Source organism: Medicago sativa, chromosome 6 (assembly GCF_051527215.1).
Source record: "Medicago sativa cultivar Bolivia chromosome 6, Bolivia_mono, whole genome shotgun sequence".
NCBI lineage: Eukaryota > Viridiplantae > Streptophyta > Magnoliopsida > Fabales > Fabaceae > Medicago > Medicago sativa.
In genome coordinates, this window is record NC_140754.1 from 31,920,972 (window position 1) to 31,931,173 (window position 10,202).

General features: G+C 39.6%; 1 protein-coding gene and 2 long non-coding RNA genes across 3 annotated transcripts; 2 read left to right on the top strand and 1 right to left on the bottom strand.

Moving 5' to 3' along the window:
* Positions 1–799: 799 nt before the first annotated feature.
* Positions 800–1,399, bottom strand: LOC146914551 (uncharacterized). The gene has a single exon (XM_085721086.1). It carries the CDS (start codon positions 1,397–1,399, stop codon positions 800–802), a length of 600 nt encoding a protein of 199 aa, XP_085577212.1.
* A 230-nt stretch (positions 1,400–1,629) lies between these two features.
* LOC146914552 (uncharacterized) lies at positions 1,630–3,902 on the top strand. Its single transcript, XR_015014273.1, has 2 exons — positions 1,630–1,914; positions 3,665–3,902. It is a non-coding gene; the product is annotated as an uncharacterized LOC146914552 (long non-coding RNA).
* Positions 3,903–5,668: 1,766 nt separating this feature from the next.
* Positions 5,669–9,993, top strand: LOC146914553 (uncharacterized). Its single transcript, XR_015014272.1, has 2 exons — positions 5,669–8,032; positions 9,807–9,993. It is a non-coding gene; the product is annotated as an uncharacterized LOC146914553 (long non-coding RNA).
* The last annotated feature ends 209 nt before the right edge of the window (positions 9,994–10,202 follow it).

The window sequence follows — 10,202 nt, forward strand, 5'->3', positions numbered from 1 at the left end:
AGAGAGAGAAAATGGAAAGTATTTGTTTATTTGTGAAGAGAGAGAAGACAAAAACTCTATGTGTGACCAAACCAAATTTCTTGGTCCTGGTTCACACAAGAGTTTCTCACAAATCTGTTATTGATATGAATTTGATCACGATCGTGATTGGAAATAAAAATGAATCTACACCATTAATAAAAAGAGTAAAGACCACGTGATGACTTAATAGTCTTTTACAAAAAACAAAAATACAGACTTGGAAAAGTCTTGGTCTATTACTATGCAAAGACTGTTTTCATCCACACATGTGTTTATTCTATTGTCCTCTAACTTAGAATGTTGCTTTTTTGACAAAGAATACTTCCAATTGACACATGGAAATGACCTTAATGCCCCCAGCGGTTGTTAACTGCCGCTGGAAAAAACGTCGGTAGTTAACTACCGTTGAGTGCCAGCGGTTGTTAACTACCGCCGAAGTTGAATGTAGCGGTTGTTAACTGCCGCTACGTGCTTAACATTTTCCAGAAGCTCATTTCCATCTTCCTTATTTTGTGTCTTTCCTAACCAATTTTAACTTTCATTTTCATCTAAAAAATTTATCAAATAACCAATTGAAAAATCTTTTAAAATTTTCATCTAATAATACCTAAACATATTCATCCAATATTTAACAGGAACATGGTAAAATTAAAATGCAAGAAATAATATAAAACGAACGTACGTATATGTCATAAAAATAGGAAAATGTACGGAACATGTCATAATAATACATCATGATGATCATACTCAAAAAATACATAAAAAATCCTAATACTAATCAGCCCTGCCTACCCTGCCTCTGCTGCCCCCTGCGCCGCCTGGAAATCTGATAAGTAAGGACAGGCTCAGTAGCACTAACTATCCGCAAGACCTCCTGGACAACCTCCTCTTTGGTCATCTCGCCATGCCTGGCCGCAATATCTCGGGCTATGTGAGCCACATCCTGGACGATGGTCAGTGTGTCAGGCATCTCCCTGGCATGCTCCTCCTCAATCAGCTGCTCCACGTTCGCCGGCCTGGGAGGGGATCCCTCATCAGGTGGGAGAATGCGAGGGTAAGAGACTCTGGCATACCAAGCCATGTAGCCAGGAACATGATGCCATGGTGTCTGACACCCATCTACCCAACTACCTACTAACCATGCAGCAGCGTCCATCAACACAGTAGTCAGCATCTGTGTAGGCACCTGAGGGACAGCTGAAGGATGTCTGGGAATGTCCTGGACAAAGGAGAACTGCCTCTTCACCCGCTCAGGCAAATGACGGTACACCCTCTCCTTCCCGCACATGAGCCATCCAGAGTAAGTGCACAGCATCTGAAATGGGTGGACGTCTCTGCGATCACCATAGGTAGAAAACCTGACGTCATCCACCTCCATGTGATCCAGGCGTAAGCTGTAACATCCCGCTCGTCAGCTAATGGCAATTTTACCTGTTAAATGTATCAGAGGAATGATATTCATGGAAAGTAAGTTCATGGGTAATATTTATGACATGTCAGTATATTACGAATAAAGTATCAGTGTCGGATTAAATACGCTTAAGACAGGGGCAAAGAGGTAATTGCACGCCAAAGGATATTTATTTGGTTTTGGTCTCAAAATCATTCATTTTCCATTTGCTTTCTCTCTCTAGGGTTGAGAGAAAGAGTTTTGCTCTCTCTTCTCTCTAACCATCGGCCCCTCCTTATTCTCCTCACCTCATCAATTCATCAAACCTTCTTCCTCAAAGATTCTTAGGTTGGAGATGAACCTTGCATCATGGTTTTCTTCTTCTTCTTCCTCAAGAACAACTAGAAGCTTTGGAACAAGTTGGAGAAAGAAAGGAACTAGAGTTTTGAGAGATGGAAAGAGGTGTTGATGCTTGAAGCTTAAGATCAAGTGCAAATCTTTAGGTGAGTTCCATAGGTAGAATAACCCACCTTTGGGGTCGGATATTCATGTTTGTGCTAGTTTAGCTTTTATGACATTTTATTGAACCTAAAGCCATGACTTGTGATCACATGATAAATTGCCATGGAACATGATTTTATATATGTTTTGGTAAGCTATTTTGAGTACATAAACTTGTTAACAATGTTTGGAATGAGTTGGTGCATTTAGGGGATCAAAATGGGAGTTTTGGGTCGAAAATGCCACGAACCCGCAGCCGAAACACGCAGGTTCGCAGCGCTGCGCCTGACCAAGGGCGCTAGGCGCCCAAAGTCAGAGAGGCCAGCGCTAGGCGCCCATTCTCTGGCGCCAGGCGCCCCTGACAGGGCAACTTTTGAGTTGTTTTGTGCTCGGGTGCTTGGGGCCAGTCGTATGGGGGTCCGATGCGATCGTGTTGACGTATATTTTTACTGTTTTCACTTATTTTACGACTGGAACCATCTTGACTTGGTTAAATCTTTGAATTTCTAAATGGTTTGTTACTTGGGTTATGGCATTTTGGGTCCTCGGAATTAATAGAAAAATGTACCAAGCATCCATAGAACTTGAACCGAGAATCGTGGCAATTTAACATGGGTCACAAAGATGACTCAAGAGAGTTTAAGTATGACGGGATAGCAATGAACTAAGAAAGGGAATGTATGTAGAGCCTCGGCTTAGCTAGTCGAGAACTAGAAATATAGCAAGAATCCCTAGAATGATTAGACGCGAAGTGTAATCTCTTCGCACATGAGCTAGAATAACTTAGCTAGTACATAAGTTGTGGATTGATAAGTTATTTCTCTCCACCATGTTAAGAATGAACAAGTATAAGTTACCGCTAATCGGATCGATTAAGGTTCCGAGGTAAACAAGCAAGTATGTATATGTTTAACTTATATGCACGACAAGACCATGATTAATATGTGTAGGTGACATGTCTCTTGCTATCCACATCAGGGGGATACAAGGGGTTCTCGTAATGAGAACGATTCAAGCCGTAAGGGACCCGCATGTCACTGAGTAAATAAGACGTAGGTGCTCCTGTCTCTTGTTATCCACGCCAGGGGGATACAGGAGGTTCTCGACCTAAGGGGAACGGTTTAAGCCGCAAGGGACCCGCACGACACCGAGGGAGTCCGATGTACGTACATCGGTCATGTATGGGATTGTTCTCGGGGTTACTCCACCCGGGACTATCCGTAAAATGAATCAAGATAATATTTGTTTGTTCAACGCTAACATAATGAATGAACTTAGATACGATTATGTTTCTCATGATTATGATTAAGTTATGTTTATGCTCATGATCGAGCCATGTATGATTATGTTTAAGAACAAGAGCATAAAATGCTATTAGACGAGAGCAAGATATGTATAGAACAAGTAAATAAAGCTATGCCCGTGACGACCTTAGGTTTCCCTAATCGTCCGGTTTAGAATCATGTCATGACTATGCTATGTTATTTTATGTTTAGGCCTTGTTACGTAAAGCGTACACTTGGCAATGCGGTTTAGGTTCCCTCAACCGCCATGACATGTATAGATGAGAAACCTATAACAGGTGAGATAAGATTATGACGGCTCTAGTAAGCACTACCGTCTAAGTATGCAAGTCTCCACACACGTATAATCAACCGTCAGGTTGTAATGTAGACACGTGGTGACCGTAGGTTTCCCCTTGAGGTTGCCTACTGAGACATTATGTCTCATCCCAATCCTTATTTGTTTCAGATAAGCAGGATGCTATGCAAGCTTGAAGTCGGATGGATGTTTCAGCAAGTGTGTGTTCGTATCGCTGCAGAATGCTTTGGATTTTAAGGATGAAATTATATATGTATGGTTGAGATATTTATGTGATTTTTGTACGAACGCAATTTGTTGTATAATCATTCATTCGTATGTAATTTATGTTGTAAAATTTTAATGTATCCAATACTAATATTAACACACATGCTAGACTTTCTAGATACGTCTGGTATGGGTGTTACAATTGGTATCAGAGCAGGTCGATTCGGACCGTGCCTTGGGTCATTAAATTACAACTAAGGTAGTGGGACCATTGGGTTCCAGGTAAATGTTATATTTGTTGTTGTTAGTTGAGCCTGATCAACTCAATTTAGCATTCAACGATTAGAATGGATGCCTGAGAGCTGAATAGGACCCGGGAGGAGTGAAGTATGTGATGGAGAAGTTTGACTGTGCCAAAAGGTGGCCGGTGAACTAATCAAGTGGAAGTGTGAATCCTCCGGGAATGTAAGGTATGTTAAGAAGGGACGTTTCAACAATGTCGGGTAAGATGCTAGAGATACTTCGTGTACTCACAAGTGAAGAAGTTGGAATGTCAGTACAAGGTTACAAGATAGTAAGAAGTCGACACATGTTGACGAAGTCAGCAGGCTCTCAGGAATGATATTATGTGAATAAAGGTAAGGACAGGTATAATCAGGAGTGGCGTTAAGTGGCAACGTAATGAGGAAAGCTTTTAGTAGTGGAGGAGCTTAAGGATTCAAGAGAAAGTTTATGATATTAGGAGTAAGGCATTGGTTTCCGACGTGCCAATAATTTTATCAAAAAAGGTTGATGTTGCCATGCATATGTTATAGAATATTTCACGGTAATAGGATTGAATGATGTGCATTGTATACTTGAGGATAAGAATTTTATACAATAAATGTTTTCTGAAAAATAGAGTTGGGGAAGCTCACCAATAGCAAGCCTGGGACGAGATTTTATTTCGTTTTATGAAACCTACTAGCTCGTTCCTATGGTTTGCAATGACTATTGGGGAGATGTCTTCACAATAATCTTTTATGTGACGAAAATATTTTTTTGACATCAAGTAATGAATGCATATCACATCCTACGATTTTTAAGGAAAAAGGCGTGGGCAACCATCAACGAAATCGATACAATTTAAGGCAGTTTTGGGAGTCAATGTGTTAAGAGTCAAGAACAAGTTAAGATCAAGAGTATAGAAGTTCCGGCATTTAAAAGGAAAGTAACCGATGTTTATGCATGAGGTATGAAGTAAGAAGTTAAAGCGGTGTAAAGTTATAAGAAATCAAAAGGTTCTCGGATTATGTGGAATTATGGTGTATTTCTCGAACCTATGTTTTGCTTAATAGACTTGCTAAGGCTCGATATTATGTTGAGTTATAAAGTTTAAAAGAATTTAGAAAAGAATTACGCGTATGGGTGATTGAAGTTGACATTTTGAAAATTCATAAAAGTTTTTCTAGGAACCGGTTTGCTATGATACTCGTAGAGCGAGCTAGACTTATTAGAATCTAGAATTGATGACACGTATGTGTTAACAACTAGTTCTATGATTGTATAGCAACGGCCGGGACCTAAACTCGATATATTCATAAAGTAGAAAATCATCAACGTCAATGACCCGTGCGCTAGTTTACGAAGTTTTCTTTAAAAGAAAAAAAATTAATGAGCAAGCATTGGTATGATTAAGCAAAATATAGTCCGCGAGAATGCGAAGGTACAAAGATTAGATGTTCAAGAAAGTTATGCTCAAGTGCTAGATGGGTTGTTAATGGAAATTGAGTTTACTCGAAAATAAGTTCAGATATGATATGTATGGTAAGTGCAACCAGCAAGAAAGTAAGGTTACCCCCGAGTCAAGTATTATGAGAATAAGATAAACCATCATGAGTTTTGAATTCACAAGACAAGTGTAAGTTTGTGATGTTAGTTACAACATGGAAGATCTTGAGAACAGTTCAAGAAGTTAGTATTCAAGTGGTAATTAGGAATATGAAGTCTCAGTCGCTCTAACGGATTAGAGTAATGGTTTAAACCAACCGGTGGGAATCAGAGTAGCGCCATGGAAGCTAATCATTAATTATGAAACATGGAAATTTTAGTATGTATGAATTTTAGTGAAGAATGTTCGGTTGGTAATGCAAGTTTAGCATAAGCATCATAAGATAAGTGAGGAGTTCTTGATGTGATAAGTAAGTATGAATGTTTATATAGATAGCATTGGCCAAGGTAAAAGTTTTAAATATGTGCCATCACCTAAGTAAGATGAGAATGACAAGAATTGCCTTGTATGAATTGGTCAGGATGCACGAAAGATGATAATGGGAAGTATGTAAGGTTCAAAAGGTTACATTTCGTGACTCAAGTAAAGAATCAAGGCATCAAGAATGGTGACCGGTTTCGGAAAAGGTATTAACGCTCAAGCGATAACCGAATGAGTTAATGTGGAGAATCAAGTTAGTGTTCTGAAGAAGAGGAATAAGTTTATGTTAAGAGGTCCAAGGATTGTTTATGGATATGTAAGCGGTATGGCAAGTATGTATAACGGTTGAACAAGGGAAGAATTTATCTTCGAAGTTAAGTATGTTATCGTGAAAGGAGATGCAACTCTCGAGTTGTGCAATGAGAATCATACTCTCGTATGCAATACTTGTTGAGTGAAAACGATACTTGTTAAGACATGTTAAGTCATGATTTTAGAACTTTTAAAAATTAAGATTGGTATTATGGAACTTGGGAACGATGTTTTATTTAAACTCATGGAATTATACATTTTCGAAACTGATGAGATACGTCGCAAGTAAACTCACTTAAGGCGTACAAACTTCAGGACCAACTTGTTGTGGACAAGTTTTGGGCGAGTTGTAAAATCTTTTTTTCAAAATATAGAAGCTCGTCCGGTGGTACTGTGGTGTTTTACAAATCAGTTTTGGAGATGATAAAATCCTTTTTAGACCATGTATTTATACGTTCCAAGAACCTGAATACCAGAGCTTAAGAAAAATTTCTTCAAGAAAGATTTTAGAACACGTATCGTTATCATTTAACAAGAGGTGACACTTGAAAGTATGTACATGTTATGGAAACGACAACATGCGTATGAAGTTAATAACAAGTAGGATACACAGAAGTGTGTTAAGAGTATACGATGTATGTGCAAGCAGATGTGCTAGGAGTTTCAAGGCATGTGTACCACGATGTTGATGTTAGATTGTCAGACAAAAAGGCAAAATTTGATTTCACTCCTCTATGTCAAGCTTTATGAGTTACCCATTAGTTCGGGTGCGATAAGATGCAATGAGATCGAAAGATTTCCTAAGGCTCTGAAAAGAGATAAGAGATTCGTGGAATCGTCTAGGTGAGTAATGAAAGTAAGGGACATGTGTCTCAAGGTACAGTAAGATGTATGTATGAAAGATGTCTTAATGTTGCAAGAAGGCACTGCAGGGCAAACCTGGTTTCCGGTAGGATTCCAGTTAAAAGGCAAATCCTGAGTGTTCATGTTTATGATTAGATACTCTTATGAATGGTTTATGTTAAAGCAGACAAGATATGAGTTCGAGGCAATAAGTTTATGTATAGCAAGGTAAGTTCTGAATCATGATATATTAAGATAACTCTAAGTTTGAGTGACATTAAGATCAAGAAGGCTATGTTTAATTGCATGTGGGTTAAGAAATAAGATGAGGACACGATACAACGAACTCTATGAATAAGTGTGAATGGAATTTGTATGACTCAGACCATAGATGATAAGTTTTTGTCATGATGATTGGTAGTCGATCTTTAAATTTCGAGGACGAAATTTCTTTAAGGGGGGTAGAGTGTAACATCCCGCTCGTCAGCTAATGGCAATTTTACCTGTTAAATGTATCAGAGGAATGATATTCATGGAAAGTAAGTTCATGGGTAATATTTATGACATGTCAGTATATTACGAATAAAGTATCAGTGTCGGATTAAATACGCTTAAGACAGGGGCAAAGAGGTAATTGCACGCCAAAGGATATTTATTTGGTTTTGGTCTCAAAATCATTCATTTTCCATTTGCTTTCTCTCTCTAGGGTTGAGAGAAAGAGTTTTGCTCTCTCTTCTCTCTAACCATCGGCCCCTCCTTATTCTCCTCATCTCATCAATTCATCAAACCTTCTTCCTCAAAGATTCTTAGGTTGGAGATGAACCTTGCATCATGGTTTTCTTCTTCTTCTTCCTCAAGAACAACTAGAAGCTTTGGAACAAGTTGGAGAAAGAAAGGAACTAGAGTTTTGAGAGATGGAAAGAGGTGTTGATGCTTGAAGCTTAAGATCAAGTGCAAATCTTTAGGTGAGTTCCATAGGTAGAATAACCCACCTTTGGGGTTGGATATTCATGTTTGTGCTAGTTTAGCTTTTATGACATTTTATTGAACCTAAAGCCATGACTTGTGATCACATGATAAATTGCCATGGAACATGATTTTATATATGTTTTGGTAAGCTATTTTGAGTACATAAACTTGTTAACAATGTTTGGAATGAGTTGGTGCATTTAGGGGATCAAAATGGGAGTTTTGGGTCGAAAATGCCACGAACCCGCAGCCGAAACACGCAGGTTCGCAGCGCTGCGCCTGACCAAGGGCGCTAGGCGCCCAAAGTCAGAGAGGCCAGCGCTAGGCGCCCACTCTCTGGCGCCAGGCGCCCCTGACAGGGCAACTTTTGAGTTGTTTTGTGCTCGGGTGCTTGGGGCCAGTCGTATGGGGGTCCGATGCGATCGTGTTGACGTATATTTTTACTGTTTTCACTTATTTTACGACTGGAACCATCTTGACTTGGTTAAATCTTTGAATTTCTAAATGGTTTGTTACTTGGGTTATGGCATTTTGGGTCCTCGGAATTAATAGAAAAATGTACCAAGCATCCATAGAACTTGAACCGAGAATCGTGGCAATTTAACATGGGTCACAAAGATGACTCAAGAGAGTTTAAGTATGACGGGATAGCAATGAACTAAGAAAGGGAATGTATGTAGAGCCTCGGCTTAGCTAGTCGAGAACTAGAAATATAGCAAGAATCCCTAGAATGATTAGACGCGAAGTGTAATCTCTTCGCACATGAGCTAGAATAACTTAGCTAGTACATAAGTTGTGGATTGATAAGTTATTTCTCTCCACCATGTTAAGAATGAACAAGTATAAGTTACCGCTAATCGGATCGATTAAGGTTCCGAGGTAAACAAGCAAGTATGTATATGTTTAACTTATATGCACGACAAGACCATGATTAATATGTGTAGGTGACATGTCTCTTGCTATCCACATCAGGGGGATACAAGGGGTTCTCGTAATGAGAACGATTCAAGCCGTAAGGGACCCGCATGTCACTGAGTAAATAAGACGTAGGTGCTCGTGTCTCTTGTTATCCACGCCAGGGGGATACGAGAGGTTCTCGACCTAAGGGGAACGGTTTAAGCCGCAAGGGACCCGCACGACACCGAGGGAGTCCGATGTACGTACATCGGTCATGTATGGGATTGTTCTCGGGGTTACTCCACCCGGGACTATCCGTAAAATGAATCAAGATAATATTTGTTTGTTCAACGCTAACATAATGAATGAACTTAGATACGATTATGTTTCTCATGATTATGATTAAGTTATGTTTATGCTCATGATCGAGCCATGTATGATTATGTTTAAGAACAAGAGCATAAAATGCTATTAGACGAGAGCAAGATATGTATAGAACAAGTAAATAAAGCTATGCCCGTGACGACCTTAGGTTTCCCTAATCGTCCGGTTTAGAATCATGTCATGACTATGCTATGTTATTTTATGTTTAGGCCTTGTTACGTAAAGCGTACACTTGGCAATGCGGTTTAGGTTCCCTCAACCGCCATGACATGTATAGATGAGAAACCTATAACAGGTGAGATAAGATTATGACGGCTCTAGTAAGCACTACCGTCTAAGTATGCAAGTCTCCACACACGTATAATCAACCGTCAGGTTGTAATGTAGACACGTGGTGACCGTAGGTTTCCCCTTGAGGTTGCCTATAGCCTAGGATTTAGGGGAACTCACTGAGACATTATGTCTCATCCCAATCCTTATTTGTTTCAGATAAGCAGGATGCTATGCAAGCTTGAAGTCGGATGGATGTTTCAGCAAGTGTGTGTTCGTGTCGCTGCAGAATGCTTTGGATTTTAAGGATGAAATTATATATGTATGGTTGAGATATTTATGTGATTTTTGTACGAATGCAATTTGTTGTATAATCATTCATTCGTATGTAATTTATGTTGTAAAATTTTAATGTATCCAATACTAATATTAACACACATGCTAGACTTTCTAGATACGTCTGGTATGGGTGTTACATAAGCGGTAATGGTGCACACTCGTATGGCCTTTGGTAGTGAGCCATCTCCCAGCACATGGTGTCCGCGGGTCCCAATCCGGGTTACGCCTCCTTGGGTAAGGACCTGGCAAATGCTCCAAAATCCATCCCTGCAACAA